This window comes from Cydia pomonella, chromosome 7 (assembly GCF_033807575.1).
Source record: "Cydia pomonella isolate Wapato2018A chromosome 7, ilCydPomo1, whole genome shotgun sequence".
Lineage (NCBI taxonomy): Eukaryota > Metazoa > Arthropoda > Insecta > Lepidoptera > Tortricidae > Cydia > Cydia pomonella.
In genome coordinates this window covers 12829330-12847771 of record NC_084709.1, presented here as the reverse complement: position 1 = coordinate 12847771, position 18442 = coordinate 12829330, and the positions used below count along the sequence as shown (strand labels likewise).

General features: G+C 37.4%; 1 protein-coding gene across 1 annotated transcript in view; it reads left to right on the top strand.

Moving 5' to 3' along the window:
• The window catches only part of LOC133519487 (uncharacterized), a 59020-nt gene that overhangs the window by 28013 nt on the left and 12565 nt on the right, over positions 1-18442 (top strand). Inside the window, exons 7-12 of the mRNA XM_061853493.1 lie at positions 4514-4808; positions 5007-5110; positions 5709-5821; positions 6364-6518; positions 13907-14013; positions 15074-15272. Of these exons, the coding sequence (XP_061709477.1) occupies positions 4514-4808; positions 5007-5110; positions 5709-5821; positions 6364-6518; positions 13907-14013; positions 15074-15272 (973 nt within the window). The remainder of the gene's footprint in view (positions 1-4513; positions 4809-5006; positions 5111-5708; positions 5822-6363; positions 6519-13906; positions 14014-15073; positions 15273-18442) is intronic.

Here is an 18442-nt window from a genome sequence, read left to right as displayed (position 1 = left end):
ACTTAGACAACGATATATATAATATATAAATATTTATAAATACTTAAATACATAGAAAACACCTATAACTAAGGAGCAAGGAACAAATATCTATGCTCATCACACGAATAAATGCCCTTACCAGGATTTGAACCCGGGACCATCAGCTTCGTAGCATGTATAAAAAATAATGTCTCAGCTATAAGTTCGGTTTCGATCACAAAACTTCCGAACCATTCGGTCTGTAGAAACTATATTTTCGGTAGGTAGTGTCCGACAAAAAACTACGGTTTTGACAGGTTTCGGTAGAAACATGATGTTTCGGCCGAAGGTACGATTTCGGCCGAAACTAGGACAAAGCCGAACCTTAATACAGGTTTCGGTTTGACACTAAGTCAATTAATGTCAATCGTACGCGCTTGCACTAACGCGTAGTATAAAATGTGTGGTACAGTCAGCTGCAAAAATATGTATCGAGAGAATCGTCTCATAAATATGGTACTACGCTCTTATTACACTGGAATAAGATGCTATGGAACATATTTTTGAGTAAGATGTGTACACCCATAAATATTATAGGACATAAATATTATAGGATATAAATATTATAGGACATTATTACACAAATTGACTAAGTCCCACAGTAAGCTCAATAAGGCTTGTGTTGAGGGTACTTAGATTAAATATTTATAAATACTTCAATACATAGAAAACACCCATGACTCAGGAACAAATATCCATGCTCATCACACGAATAAATTAATTAGGATTTGATCCCGGGAACATCAGCTTCGTAGGCAGGGTCACTGTAGTGACTCACTACCCACTAGGCCAAACCGGTCGTCAAATACCCATACCCATATTTTTGATGATCAAACGAACTTCTTTAAGTGAAGTTCGATCGATATTATATGAGTCACTTCATTTGAAGATATAATTTTATATTAACCATGTAGTTTCCCTATTGTACAGATAGCATCGCACACATTTAAGACTAATTATTTTGATTACAACTGTGAAAACCAACTTCCGCCCACTTCCGCTTACTGGTTACCTGCGTGCGGCGACCGCTGCGCTCTTCATTATTTTTAGAGAAGGCAGGAACCAAAACTTATATCAGGGTTCTAGGGTGGGTGGGACCTTATATTATATCTTCAAATGAAGTGACTCATATAATATCCATCGAACTTCATTTCAAGAAGTTCGTTTGATCATCAATTATATTTCGTCACTTTATTTTTCAGATATAATTTTATATTAACCATGTAGATGTTTAGAGATATAAGTTTTGGTTGAAATAAGACGAAAGCTTTGGCTCTCTGAGTGTCTGGTTTAAATTAAGACGTTCCTCGTAACTAGTACATGGACGCCGGGACGTCCCAAAGAGAAAAAAAAACTTCCCAATTTATATGCAATGCCAATGACCGCAGGATTTTTATTTTATTTACTACGTTACGTATACACCGTACTAACATTAGAAATATATTATTAAAAAACATCTTAGTGAGACACTAAACACATATATCTATCTTAGTCCGAAGTAAAATAAGTCATTCGGGTGAAAATTATTTGTTAATGTTAACCATGGTGATAAACCGAAATACCGTTACCTCCAGACAGACAGACATGAGAATTGAACCATACATTCATTTATTAATTTTATACGATTTCTATCACCTATTTAATTATTTAGTTATTTAAGTAGTAATCTGAAGGGTATTTAAAGGACAATCAGAGGGTAATCGTCTTGTTGTTTTAATACAATTAAATAAATATATGAATAGGTATTTACCTAGTTACCGATTATTTATAATTATAACCATAAAAATAAACACTAAATATCTGTGAGAGATGCGAACAAAATATCTTAATATGTGCAACTTGCCAAAATGAAGAGAAAACCGCTCTCTGATTAACTCAGATGGATGGTACTCTAGTGGTGCTTGACACCGAGTTCTTGCAAATTGTTCTAGTAAATTGTGATGAAAAAACTCGTCTTCATCTAATTCAATTGAAGTAAGTGTACTTATTATAATTCAATGATTCAATTGAATTAATTATCCAATATCACTTTAAGAAAAAATCTAATTTTCAAACAGATAATAAGTACTTACTGGCATCGCCAATAAGCGACCATGACAATTACTTATTTATATCAAGTTTTGTTATATCTTATTTTGAGAAATAAAGATTCTTAAAGCTGATATTATAAAAAGGTATATTTTTATATAAGTATTCATTTGGTCGACTCTTTTTTATGCGATTTAATATAGGAGTAAACCTAAGTTGTTCAAGTTTCATCGCCCATAACATTATTGACGTACGTAGCCATATTTTTATAGTTCGATTTATGAATGTTTCTGCATATCATAATCATTTAAAAATCGACACCAAAATGTATGTACTGTCAGGGCACCACTATACATATTAACAAGATATTTTATCAAGATTAAGGTTAGAAATTGCTTTCAAATTCACTACACGTCTTTTATGACATATAAGAGTTTAAATATTGTACGTCAGAAAGAATATACTTTAAATAATACTGTGACGTGATGTAGGTACACGTAGCAATTCCCACTTTTAGAGACAAGTTATACCTACCCACTGTATTAATATTATATTTATGTGGGTAGTGTACTCGTAGTATAAAAACAATGTACTATTGTGTTAAATACAACATTTGTGAGTCACTTGATTGATTTACAGTCAACCCATTGGCGGAGATTCATACTTCTTTTTTCATTTAATACCGTACTTTGGGTTAGGTGTGAGTAAAATTTGGATATCTTTTAAGTGTTGGGCCATCTAAAACCAAATAAAAAGAAAGCCTCCCTCGGCTCTATAACACAACATGATTCCCATTTTTAAGGCAATAAATTTCCCACAAAATATATGGGTATTATGAAAAATGCACCAATATGAATGTCTAGGCCCTTTGTTTCGTTGTGAAATCGGTGTTCGAAATACGAACAGACTTTCCTTCGTGTTGGTTCACGGCCAACCCCCAGGATGATTTATTCCCTTGTTTCGTTGTGCGTTATCCGATCTTATCCCTTCGTGTTGGTTCACGACCAACCCCCGGGCGAAATCGGTGTTCGAAATACGAACAGACTTTCCTTCGTGTTGTTTCACGACCAACCTCCAGGATGATTTTTTCCATCGTGTTAGTTCTCAACTAACCACCAGGATGTATGTATGTCCTTCAAGTTGAAGGATTGCACAACGATTTTAAAAACAAATATATGTAAGTATATTGCACAACGAATTCAATGAAATCTCACAGCTAACACCATAGTAGGCATAGGCAACGAAGATCGTTATAAATAATGTGTTCTTGTGCCGAAGTGTTCGGCAACTAGACCGAGGTGTGGACACTACCACGCACAAATAAAGAATGAAGAGCGCAGCGGTCGCCGCACGCAGGTAACCAGTAAGCGGAAGTGGGCGGAAGTTGGTTTTCACAGTTTTAATCAAAATAGTTACTCTTAAATGTGTGCGATGCTATCTGTACAATAGGGAAACTACATGGTTAGTATAAAATTATATCTGAAAAATGAAAGTGTGTCCCGGAAGTATAGAGACAACTTTCAAAGTCTTACTGGCTGAAAATTTTATTAAAACAAAAGTAAAGTTTTGGTGTCATTGCTTCTATGGTTTCATTGTCTGTCATTTCAAGCGGGAATTTCGTTATTTCTTATTCGTTTTTTTCAAATTTAAGTATCGGAATATGAAGCACTTGCTAATAGGGTTTTTCACAATTGCCTTTATTTTACGAGTCTCATATTAAAAAAGATATATTCAAACACTTTCTTCAAGGAAGAGCTAGACAAACTAGTATATGTAGAATAAAAAGACAATATGAAGAAAAGGTTGAGATTAGTTTTAAGAAGGTTCTGGGAAGAAATAGGACAATCACGCTACCTCGAATCATTAACCGAATTAAATCGATTTTCAATAAGACTCCGTTAACGTCCGTCAGAGTGGCAGCGGATAAATTAAAAGTATCGAAGCTGTCTGTCGCCAGAATGAAAAAGGAACGATCTATGTTTAAAAACATATATGAACCAAATTACTTCCAGACATATAAAGGACCAAGAGAAACGTGCAAAAAGAGAGACGAAAAGTTTATAAAAGTTAACTGGAAAAAGTACTCATCGTTTATTGACGTTTGTTGAACCAATGTTCCGGCGAACCGCAATGATGTTCATGAAGGCAATATTTCCATACAACTATTCATTCATTTCCATTCAGTCATATAGATGTGACATAGAACCAAAAAATTGTAATCAAAACCAACTTTTTGACAAAATAATTTGTATGGCCAAAGGCGTGGCTGCAAAATCGTGAAAAGGCGTAAGGTGACGGGCCGCGAACAATTTAAGAAAAAAATATTTTTAGGAGGTTGTGGGCGCAAAAGCGATATCAATCTAATAATTTAATTAATTTTCTTGCAACTTACCACCAAAATTATAACTTTTATCGTTTACCTGATATTACATTTTATGGAAATAAATTTGTCTCTTTACTTCAGGGACATCCCATTATTTGCTCCAAAATTTTTGCGAGGCAATCTATGAAGGACACGGAGGTGAGGTACCTCCTTATTGCTAAAACCAATAAACTAAGACAAGAATTGGGTTTCTCGCAAAATGCATGTATACGGAATGATACAGCAACACAGGTACATTATAAGTGTACAAGGACTCTTCGGAACAGGACTCAGTTGCCATCTGTCTGCAGAAGTGAATCACAGTCCGCTCAATTGTGCTTCACAATGATTTGGATACTTTCTTTACTTGTAGCTCTTATTCCTGTTTTAACTGTCGGTAAGTGTGTGTCTATATTATATTTGATTCTTAAAAATAATTTGGTACCTATATATTATGAGAATTAACAAGTGTCCCTAAGAATAAGTACGAAATCGAAGCAATCGGTGGTCTTGTGATCAACAGTTTACTACCAATTTAGTTATTGAATGATTGGATGTCGTCCTAGTTTGTTATTTGGAAACAACTGCTTTTCAGAGGCTTGGGGGAAGTACAATACCCTTGAACAGAAGCAAATAACTGAGTATATAACCAAACTCTGTACGAAGAGTGGCGCTGAAGATAAAGTTCCGCAAGTTCTGGTGAGACCTACTTAATTTTGAAATGGGCGCAGTTTATCAACCTGAAGCTTGCTACAATGATAAACCTGTCCTTATACTATTAGCATAGCTAGCGCATTTACTGAATGAGCGTATTTGCCCTACTGACTTTAGTTTTACTAACAGGAGTTTGTTAGAGTGGGCCCAACGTAGTAGCTAGCTGAAGAGGCAATAGGCTGATAAAAGAATTCTCAAAACTGTTCACTGTTTCGTTAGACGTGTATTTAATTAGAGGCCAAACCGCGGATTAACAAACCTTCGCAAACTAGAAAGTATAAAGGGAAAACCAGCTGCCCGCGTAGCCAACGTGCCTATCGTTCACGCTCCGTGGCGAACGAAACGCAACTGTCACAGTCGCACTAATATGGAAAAGTGATAGAGAGAGATGACTACGCTACGCTACGGAGCGTTAACGATTGTAACGTTGGCTACGCGGGCAGGTCCATTAGTGAATTAAAATATGCCCTTGATAACTAAAGGACATCTAAATGGACAGTATACTCGTAAAAATGTTAGTAAAATACCTAATATATTTTTCAGATTACTTTGTTTTATATAAAACTTCAGACGTATCTTGCAGGATGCAATCGAAAACTTCGAGAAATGCTCCGTGAGCCTGTTCAAGGACGAAGTCCTGTTGGAGGAGGTTGCGACTGCCATCCGCAACAATGACCTCAATGGAGTTTTCAAAAAGTTAGTACCTACACATACCAAAATGTTAAGAATTATGTATATTTTTTTATAATTAACTTGAGTCATAAAAATATAAGACAAATAAAAACCTGTATCTCTGCCATGAATATAGTAACTACGCCATTACATTTAGTACCTATAGATCGTTTCATTGAATGAAACTTTCATTCAGGGAGACGCTTGCTTTTTATCGTATTTTCATGCTATGAAAGTTTAGTTTTGACAAGCCTACGCGTCATCGTGAATGACACGATCTATCTGCCTAACGCGCATCAGAATTCTAAAAGATCGGAGAATTACAATAAAATCCATCACTTTATTCTTGTTTACATGCAGCATGTAAAATAACCCTCCTGTGTTATCTTCGCCGCAGTCGGGAAAAATTACATAGATACCTATTTCAAAGAAGTTATTCGTTTCCACGATACAAATCTATCACACGCAGCCAAACTTCGTTGGTTTTCAACCATAATAACATTAATAACTTCTTATTAATCACTATTACTCTAGCCTATGCTGGTAGTTATTTGCCGTTGTTACAGGTACTGCGCGCGCACTGGGCGCTTGGCGGCGTGCACTTACTCACTGATCGACAGCGTAGGGCTGTGCGTAGGTGGTGCCGACCTACCCGCCGCTCACAACTTCGTCGACCAGCTGCTCGGCTTCGTCTGCCACAACGACGGCGAGAGGATCGGATGTAAGTGTTGTCTTCAGACCTTGTATTACTTGGGAATCTTGGTTACGAGTACTTATTGATCGACAGTGTAGGGTTGTGCGTAGCGCTGACGTGCCCACCGCCCACAATTTCGTCGACCAGCTGCTCAGCTTCGTCTGCCACAACGATGGCGAGAGGATCAGATGCAAGTATCTTCTTTAGGCTGTATATGGAGTGTGGAATTAAGAGGAGTGACATCTCTTATGGTAGAACTGTTGCAAAAGTGTTCAGCTGTTAGCTATAAATAATAGTTCCAAATCTCTCCAGAGTAGCGCTAGAGTAGCTAAGAACCTAGGCGCTATTGACGAAGTGAAGTGCGCTGTCTATGATTTGATTTTTTTGTTCAAGTATTCTAGGTATTGTAGCGCTACCTATTTAAGGTTTTTTGATAACACTTTTTGGTACATGGAGATTTATTTCCTTACCTCCACCTTCCGTACCCCTGTATTTCTTGCGGATCCTAGTCGCGTGTACTCACTGATAGACAGCGTAGGGCTGTGCGTAGCTAGCTCCGACCTGCCCACCGCACAGAACTTCGTCTACCACAACGACGGCGAGAGGATCGAACGTGAGTATTGACCTAAGGATACTAACTTGGTATTTCTTGCTGATGTTGAGTGACTGTATTGTGGAAATACTAGATTGAATTGATAGCTTTGCACACTAATAAATGACGCCCATGTCGAATCATGTATTCGTATAACAGTTTCATAGGAAACTCTCAACGAGCATGTCCATCTTTTTGTAGTCACTTTTACGTCACGATAAAATTATTTGACATTAATAATTTGAAAAAAAAAAAAAACACTTACTTCAATACTGCCTGGCCATTCACAGCAGCCTACATTCAGAAATTTGGAATTTGTAATAAAGCAGTTGAGTGAGTTTTCTAATCTATTTTTCGTAGTGTATCAGATTAGACAGGCGACTTTTTGATAAAATTCGGGTCGTAAAATTACATACAATCTTGGTCTTAAATGAACTCAATAGAATAAAAAGAAGTTGATAGATACATAAACAATTTGTTAAGTATGGCCCATATCTTTCCAAGCCGTACACAACACGCTCAGGTATAAGTCAGGGACCAAATTTAGGGCCGTTGCTATTCTTGATTCTGACTTGCCTGAAGTTATCCGAACATCTATGGGACTGCTATTTGCAGACGACGTAAAGCTGATCATGGCAGTTAAATCCGCTAGTGACTGTGAAAATCTTCAAGACGACATCGACGCGGTTTACGAATGGAGTTTGCGAAACAGGCTATTATTTAACATTAAAAAAAGTGAGATAATGACCTTTTCTCTTCCTTGCTTGCCTCTCTTTCATGACTACCGCATGACAGGGAGCACAATGGCCCACGTCGAAGAAGTTCACGACCTCGGAGTAATATTCGACTCGCGGCTAACGTTCCGGCCACACATACAGGATGTTACCCGCAAGGCGTTCCAAAGTTTGTGCCTCGCTCACTGTAGATGCGACGCGAGCACTATATGCGGCACTCATAAGAAGCATACTCGAGACGAACGCTGTAGTGTGGAGTACGCATGAAAAGAAGTATACCCTAGCATTAGAACAAGTCCAAAAGAAATTCCTGCGCAACCTATATAGGAAAATACATCTATATTACCCCTTAATGTACCCGACTGGATTTCTGCAGGGGCACTTAGGCTACGATTCACTAGAGCTGCGCAGAAATCTAGGACTAGCATGATTTATAGTTAAGGTTTTGAGGTGTAAGATAGACAGTTTTGGCCTCCTTGAAAAGTTTCTAAAACTCTCTGTACCTGATGCGTACTGTAATAGACGGAGGCGACCGCCCCTATTGGGACCGTGCGAAGTGCGTGGTGGGGGTAAGTAAAGCGATCCCAGCGCATAAGGTGGTAAAAATTTGAACTAACTGCGGATAGCGTCTTTAACATTTCGTACAATTATATGGCTCGAAATGAAACTTTGATTTACGATTACTCCTGAAATATTCATTTAAATTGTATGGTGTAAGGGACCATTGTAATCTGTATGAAATGCTTAATATAACTAACGTATTTATTTTGATAATTGTTAATAATGTATCCATGTAAATAGCTTTGCAAATGCCACATTTTACGTGATCTTTTTCTAGAAGTTAAGATTGGATATAGTAAGTTATCCTTAAAAGATAGACATTTCACATCGCGGACTTTTTTGTAGACCTATGAATGAGAAACAACCCCACCATACATTGTGTTGTTATAGCTCAAACGGATTAGGCAGCGTTTTCGATTAAAGCTCCTAGCCAGCGTGATTTTTTCCGACAACATAGTTATATTTCAAACAATTTACACAAAACCTTAACAAGTTATATACTTAAGCCTTCCTTAAGAATCACTCTATTGATAGATGAAAGTCGTATGAAAATCCGTTCAGTAGTTTTTAGTTTTTGAGTAGTTTTATAAGATGTAGTGAATTGACGTTTTCCCCTAGACTTGCGGACACTGTTGCGTGACAGTCTTGCACGCTCCCAATACTGGCCATAGTCCGCACGCGTACTCGTCTGCGCCTACACTCCCTCGTACTGATGCGCGCAACTGCGCTCTCTAACTCCTTACTCACGGCACTACCAGAGTGTGATTTGTTTGCGACAGGCTGATGCAAGACAGATATTCGTAAAAACGACTTATTTATTAATTAAAAACTAACTTAAGTTTTTAATTCATAAATAAGTCGTTTTTAAGTTATAAATCTACGTAAAGCTTTGGCGTAAGCTGTTATGTTATGAGAACTTGATTCAATAAATAAATAAATACAATAAAACATTTAAGTATAAGGAGGAGTGAGTCGTGATACTTTCACCTATAAAACATTCTTATGTTTAATTTAGGGGCTTACTTGATAGGTAAATCCTTGATATTTCTTCAGGCTGTAATCTGTAGAAATTTGGCCTTAATTATAGAACATCGTGCACATAATAACGAAAATACTTTAGACATCTTGTTCCTAACCTCAAAAGTCAAACGTTGTAAAAAAAAGAACCCCTAGACGGAAATAGGTAAGTAGAATAAACACTTACGTGTTGAGAATTAATGAATATTGCCGGTGCTACGGCAATTATACTCTATTTTTGCTCACAAAATGAAAATTAAATCTGAAATGTTGTAAGCCGCGCATCCAATAGAGCCCTCCGCCTCGGATCGAGCAGCTGCCTCGCTCCGAGGCCGCGCAAGTCAAGACGATGCCTCAACCTAAGGCACGCCACGACACGAGGCAAATTCGTCGCCGCGAGCCGAGCCATATTTTGACGGATTTTTTACCGTGCTCAAAAGAGCTTCCTTCCGCGCCGTGCACTTGATGGAGACGGGCGTACCGCCCGGCGAAATTATGGAGCTTGATCCGTAACGTGCCTCAAGCGTGTGCCTCAGGGCTAGCAGCCTCAAACTGAGGCTATTTGCTTCAAGTCGAGGCTGCTCGGTCTGATGCTGCTCTAGTGGATACGCGGCTATTAATATTGAAATGACGCTATGTGACAACTGTTCACTCCAACGGGTTTCCTAGGATAGGGATGCCGTGATATAACAGTCGTAATACAGCGGTTGAATGACGTCACTAGAACGTTGTCTATGTAAACAAAATGAGGCGGTTTCCTAGGGGTCGGTGGTTGAAGGAACATTGTTTTTGCGTCCGTAATATTACGCCCGCTACATATAGGAAATCAGAACGTAAGCAAAGTAGTCTAACCTATAGCACAGTATAATAAAGAGTACTAGCCTATAGTTTAAATAACTCCTAACCTTTCAATACACGAGTAATTCCCTATTGAAAGAAATAGATTGTATTGTGATGTGACATACTTCGGATTTGATCCTAGGGTAATGAGAAATAGGACGGGATTAAAAAAACTTCGGATTTGAAAGCTCATATATGTACTTACAGTGTGTAAATCCAATACGGGCGATAAATTAAACCAGATATATATAGAATTTATCAGTGTAATCATTAATTAAGAAGTTTTTAAGTTACACTTAAATATGACCACGTATTTAATTTTTGAAAATGTACCGAGTTGCAATGTACTCCAAACATTACGAGACATAACATGAAATGACATTACGAGATACGATTTTTTTATAGTTATTACCAACAAGCGTTGACAGATACTTTAAAAAGCTCGTATCTCGTGACTTGTGTGTCGCGGGCCGAAATATTTTGTATGGTTAATATTTTTATTGTATTTCTTAGCAATAGTTATTTGTACAAGAAGAGAGCAAAGTTTGATATTTCTTCGAGTGCTTGTTTTGAGTCCCGTGCAAGCGAAAGATTCTATAATAGATTCACGAGCGTAGCGAGTGAATCTAATTTAGAATCTTGAGCGCAGTAAGGGACTCAAAAGCGCACGAGATGTAAATAACTTTGATCTCGTGTAGTACACAAAATTTTTCACAACAGTCAGCCATCAAAAAATACAACCTGAAAAAATGTAATCCAGACGGACGGATCACTATTTCACTCATGTTTTCTGAAGGTATTCTAACAATTAACTTTAATTACCGCAATAAAACAAAACGAAAGAAATTTCTATAAAATAATACGAAAATAATGAATTAACGAACATCAATTGACAGTTCAATCGACAACTTTTTTTTTTGAAAAAAAAAACTTTGTAAGATCCGGTCCGAATTGCGGATACTACTATTTGTCAACTATAGTAGAGATCGTTAAAAGTAGTTAAGTAGAATTATTTACTGCGTAACAATTGCGTAAATTTGTATAAGTTCATTGTTTCGATTGTATAATAAAATACGTAAAATATGGTGTTTTTATTAAATTTTAAACTTTTATTTCATTAATTAATGATTACGAATACATGACTCGTAGGGTGTTTTGGAACGATGCGGTCTGACTTATTTCGGGGGTCTATTATAAACCGTCAATATACCGTTGAATTACGTATGCACTTTTTTGTCTCTTTCTTTTTGCTAATGACGTGAAAGGGATAAAGACAATAGAATCCAAATATTTCGAACTTGTATTAGGCCCCGCACGTTGAAATGACATTCGAATCTAAAGGTCACTTGAATGTTATTTTGTCTCACTCGGTGAGCAAAATGCTATTTTGCTCACTGTTTTTAAGCAGCAAATTACCCTTGTTCGAGCTGCTGACGTGAAAAATTTATATCAATGTAGTTCATAGGTCCTATGCTAACCACCGTTTAAATATTCGCCCGTTGTATAACAGCTTATTCAATTTCCCGGTAGACGGCACTTTTCATTTTTACAACTAGCGAACGCTTGTCTATCGTGGATTTTATAAGGTAATCATTTTGTTTTATATTTTGTGTAATTTGTGTGGAGTAAAAGTATAGTCACATTAAACAAACTACTATTTATAATTAAACGAGTTGTTTGATTTTGAGCTTTCCCTTTTCGAGACCAGAGTACAGAATATACACTCGTATTGAATTAACACACTCTAGATGGCGCTGTGTGGCTCTCTACATTATGCGGTGCCTAACTCTGGTTGGAAAAACTTGGTGTTTAAAAATTCATAGAGTACAAAATAAGACTGCGGCCGGCCAAACATCCCACTTTGTCGCTTGCCATAAGGACGAGATTTGCTTGTATCTGTATACAATTGATCTGTCAAGGCGTCCTTATGGCAAGCGACAAAGTGGGACGTTTTTCCGGCCGCAGTCACAAATATACAACAGGATGATTTTTTAATCGTGAATCGTTACCTTAATTGTTGGCCGATATTGCTGCTGAAGACATACACGAAGCACTAGTGCTTATCGTAATTGAAGAGCGACTTCATTAATTAACATAAAAAAGTAAGTTGGCCCTCATTTATCATCTTTTATGGTCACCCTACTCCGAAATAAAAATACTCGTCCGAGTAGAGTGACCATAAAAGATGATAAATAAAGGTCAAGTTAAATTACGTGATTTTTTCCTAAGCACAAAGGTTAGGTATCACTTATCAGTATCATTAATGTGCATGTCGTATAAGAAATACTAATCTAACACGTGAATAAAGGTCCTTCACTTACAAAGAGATGGTTCACAACAAAATATTTTTTTATTTACACGTATTAAAAAAAGTTTAAAGTGTTTACCCTGGACCTGGAAACACAATTTAGCCCATCGCTTACTGTTTACAGCTAGGCTTTAAGAAACCACAAAAAAGTTACACTTTTTGACGCAACTCCGTTGCTGCTTCCGACGGTTGTTCGTAAACTTATCGTTTGAGAACTCCAGAGCTCCAGCAAAAATCATGCCGGTCTGAAAGTACAAAGACACCACGTCAAACTTTGTATGTTGATGAAATCACCATACAGATATTATATTACTCTTTGATGAAATCCTTTCCTTTTTACGGAAGAGACATCTTTAGCTTTTTATACCATTAAAAATCTTTATTATTTATCTTTGGAAAAATAACAATATTACAATGTTGACATGACTGACAATGAATGCCAAAAGGGTAACCAAATTGCTGGCTGGTTACCCTTTTGGCGTTCATGGCAGACAAGAAGTTTGAAGTAGTTTGAATATCTTCGCCTTCAATTTCGTGGCAGCTGTGAATTGTAATGTAGGTCACCCTACAATTCACAGCTGAATTTTAAAGAGTTTGGAACAAGTAGGGACAAATTTAATTAAAAATTAAAAAAAACAACAACATGTTTTATTTTAGTTAACTAACGGTGCAAGCAATTCTTAATCGAGTATGGGCTTAAATAAAAATAAGCAATAAAAAAATCATTACCAGATTACCAAATAAAATAATGCACAATGCACTTCTGACTTAGGCTGCAGAAAATTTTAAAAGGAAGTCAGAAGTGAGGGTTATTTCGGCACAGTTGCCCAAAACACTTCAAGGAGTGTTGAGTTACACCGTAAAGATTACATGTGCACCTGTGCAGCCGTGTCAAAATGCCATTATCTCACAAAAGCAAACATACTAAAATGTTGAATACCATGTTGGCTTGAATTGGTGCTATTAGAAAACAATTAAAAATATTTTTTTATGAAAATATTTTAATTTGTTATTTCATGTAGAGACTACTTACCTATATCAATTATAAACTGAAATAGATGTCATATGTGAATGAAAAAGAGTTGCAGTAGGGCGCCGTATACTCGATCGTATCAGTTTATGAAACTCTAGTTCAATGGAATCCCAGCGCACACAAGTTGTTTGCAAAAATCGCGTAACGTCTGGTTGACGTAACTGGTGACCGAGAAGCTGGCGGCTTCCCCGAACAACGTATCAGCATCGCGATACGAGGAAATGCCGCCAGCATCCTAGGTACAATCCCTCAAGGGCCTATTTTAGATTTAAGTTAGTGTATACTGTTATTGTAAATAAAATATGTATAAATTTGTTGTCTTGTTTTCAGTGTTCATTCAAGAAGGCGGTCCCCAGTGCTTCCAACAGAACGTGGGCGCCCTCAACGGCTGCGCCGCGAAAGTGTTGAGCGAGATCGACGGCGTGCAACCGATTAAAGTAAGAAAAACTAGCTTAGAATAACTGCTGAGAAGGACAGTGAACGATATATTTGTCCTTTTCTCTCTTATTAGCAGCGAGATAGCGTCCATCTAAGCGAACCGTTCACAGACTTGAATAGAATAAAGTGAGGAAGTATCATTATAATTAAACGTCATATTTTCATATAACTTGCCATTCATGATGACATTGCCACACTTTGTCATTACAAATGCCCCGCAGTTAGCTTGGTCTGATTAGCAGAAAGCGGTCAAAGAAAAGATATGATATGATATGATATGATATGATAACCCGCTTTTTGTTTCCTTTACTCGAAACTATGCATTATTGGATCCGAGTTCTTATTTTTTGGGACTAACATATTAAAATTTGAGATAAGTACCAACATTTCGGACTAAAATTCGGGATACATAAATATTTGATATCTGGTCACCATAGTAGTTGTGGACGTGTAAAATATAATAAAAATTATTTAAAAATCAATTAAATTTAGTAAACAAAAAATATCAATATTGAGTTATCCTTATTAGTCAGTTCTTTCGTAGATATGCTATTTTTATTATAAAATTTGAATGGGTTACCACAATGTATTAAACAATTCTTTGAAAAAAACTGATAATGTTCATTTAAGTACCTACTCAATTTATTAAGGTAATTGACAGCTCACGTCAACGCCGCAGCAGTAATGCTGCAATGCAGCTGCAGTTGCCATCGAATGGCCCATATGTGAGACCACCATTAATGAGATTGTCATTAATGAAATAGTGGATTAGTAGCGGAATTCAACGGCCTAATTAAATCGCGAGTGCAAATGGGGCGACGACAGCAGCGCATTTTATCTACGATATTGACGCTGCAGCAATAACGCGACGATAGCAATATTGCTGCAGTCGCCATCTGAATACTGCAACCTTGACTTAACATCGATAATTTCTCGCTACTCCAACGCTGCTCCAGAAACTAACGCTACTCGTACTAAAGTCGCATTCAGAACATAACCAAATATCATCCAAATGGAAATCGCAAAATGAATCTTTCAGATCTAACTTGTATTCCCCAGGAACGCTGCACGAAGTTCGACGAGCTATCGAAATGCTTGGTGGAGACCGTGAGCACGTGCTCGCCCGCCGCGCCGGGCGACATGATGCGCGCGCTGCTTGCCCACGTGCGGCAGGCCACGCCCTGCGCCGGCGACGATGATACCTTCCGCACCTACATGCGGTGGCTGCAGGACCGCAAGGACAACCCCGACCAGCATTAAAATACTCGTTACGCGTCGGCCATGAAACGCACGCTCACAAAACCATAACTCCTCAGCCACAGAACGCACACTCGAGCGTGCCCGCTCAACTCTGACGTCAATCATCAACATATGTTTGACGCTGACGGTCGGCGTCAGCGTCGAGTGTGTACGCTTGGGGTGTGCGTTCCGTGACCCTCGGGGGCCTAGCTAAGTAGCCAATATTACAATCGATTGCAAAAAACGAAACAAAATGCTAAGATAATCGTAAATAATGTATGGAAATGATACCGTTTCGTTTAGTATTCTGCAAACGATTGTCTCTAGGCCCCTGGTCAAATTCAATGCAATAAGCTAGTAGCCGAATGCCCTATAGATTTGCCAACTTTTGACACTAAAGGCTATACCTATTTTATAGTTTTAGGTACCTAATAAGTAATGTATTTAAACATTTTAATATTGTATATTAACCATGAAATGTGATACCTTACCTACTACCCTAGAATTATACTTTTACTTTCAAAGCAGTAGTGGCAGCATGGTTCCATCTTTATCGCTTGACACTATGCCCGTCACTTTCGCACTTACATACTTGTCGGAACGTGACAAGCATGGTGACAAATGATAAAGAGCCGACCATCTTAGCCTTACAGAAATTATACATTGAGTATTTGCAAATGACACATTATTTCTAATAGTAACGTCATAATATTTTTACGTGGACTTTCATAATTTAGAAACCATTAGGTTTTAAAGAGTATTAAGTAACTGATTAAGGGCCACTTGCACCATCCCACTAACCCGGGGTTAACCGGTTAAACCATTAACCCAGTCTCAAATTGTACTAGTAACCATGGTAACTCCTGGTTTAACCGGTTAACCCCGGGATAGTGATTGGTGCAAGTGCCTCTAACTGATTAAACATTACTTGCATTATCCCACTAACCCGGGATTAACCGGTTAAACCTTTAACTCTGTGTCAAATTGTACTGGTAACCATGGTAACTCCAGATTTTACCGGTCAATATCAATACCGGGTTAGTGGGATGGTGCAAGTGGCACTAAGTGGTACAATGTAACAAACCTAGTTATTCTTGTCATTACTAATATCCGAGAGTTGTGTAGGTAATTATTTTTTATAATTAAGTGAAATACATAAATATTTATACCTCGTATCGTATCAGGATCCAAAAGTCTTGAGTTGAATTTTCTTTATCATCTACATACCTGCGAGAGGGCTATGTACTACGAAAATCGGAAAATGTCTATGACTATGGCCATCTCTATCGCTCTTGCGACATTCAACTAACAGCGAGGCAGGTAGACAATTTTCGAGAGTCGATATTCGCGGTAATCGCCCTCCTTCGTCGGTACAAAGTCGAAGACGCCCCCTTCCCACTCGTAATTCAATTCAATTCAATTTTTTTTTCAATTCATTTTTATTTATCAAGTAACATGACTCATACAATTGGTTAGTATACAATACGATATTAATTCTTATATCTAATGTTAGTATATAATTAATAAATTAAACATAATAAGGGCTGCAAGACACATGCATCTCACAGCAACGCCTCAAGTATGGACAGTCGAACCTGTCCGCAATTGAGCGCAGGATGGGGTTGGGGCTGTCCCGCACCCGGCGCACCAGGGATGAGCATCGCTTGCGTATGGTCGGTAATAAACAAACATGCATAGGGAAGTACATTCACTGATGTCGATGACAACGACCCTAGTGCTAGGCTAGATAGGGCTAGTAGGTCCGTCTAAGTTAGGGTTGCTATAAGACCCCGTACGCCGGAACATGTCCCCGTTTGAAGCTTGGCGTCCCGGTGTCCATGCCAATAAGAAAATTGTCCCGGTATGAAAGTAATACAATATGTCAAGGAGTTTTCAAGGACTGAAGGTATAATGAACTCGTACAACTTACAGTTTTGCACAATGTTAGAACGACAGAAAATTTAAAATTAACATTTGACATTAATAGGATAATATATCTAAAAGTTCACATAGTAACTTTAAACTAATTTTACGGTTTAAACTCACGGGTTTTTAGTTACTCGGACGACATGTTTCGTAGAGCCTAGGTATAAGTTCACATGCTCATTAAGGGTATCTAACGGTTTTAGATTTTCTTGGTGCTGCGATTCTATTAACTGCAGATAACGATATACGAAAATAGCTTCATAATATTGCTTGGTTAAAATTATGAACAAATTGCCTAGCAGATAATGAAGTTAGTAATAATATATACCGAACCCCCCGATTTAAATATACAGTAGAAACTGATCTTTTATCCGTGTATATATTTTGCCATAATTTTTCTTACCTTCTAGGGGAAAATGGAGGGTTCATGGGAACTCTTCAACCCATGGTAGGTATGTCGGCGGCCGATCGTAATATGCGCCAGATAATGAAATTCGTAAGCATATTATCGTGAAACGTAAAAATCATTGTTTCGTTCCCTGAGTCGACGGAGCGCCGCTATGCGGGGCTCCTTTTTCTAAACAATTTACCCTTCTGGCATCTAAAACAACCTAATGATCCTATCCTGTATATCTATTAATTTAATGTGATTAACGTCATATACCTGTATATATACCTACCATGGGTTGAAGAGGTCCCATGAACACTCCATTTTTCCCCTAGAAGGTAGGAGAAAAATTAGGCAAAATAAATAAACGAATAAAAGATCACTTTCTACCATATTATTTAAATCGGGGAATTTAGATTTATTTCTTTCGTAATATTAAATTACAATATAAAATTTTTAAAGCTAATCTATATGAATTTACATTATGATCGTCAACTATTTATTATATACAATGTCAAGACAGAAAAAAATCATCAAATATCAATAGCAAAATAAATTCTTCACAATGTCAAATAAATATTGGGGAATACATTATACAATGTCAAATAAAATAATTACGGAAAATATGTCAATATGGCTACTTATACCTAGGTATCTCGTAATGATCGTCAAATTAAAGTACAAGGCATTACAACATGAGAATTAAATAACAATTATCATAGATTCTAATCTTATTTACCTTATTGCGTCCCTTTTGATACGTTTGATACATTTATCCTTCAGGGAAAAATAGAGGTTTGACGATAAAGCGAAACAAATTGAAACTTAACCCGTTAGCGGTTTTTAATTGTCAATTCAGGCTAAAGTTAAAACAA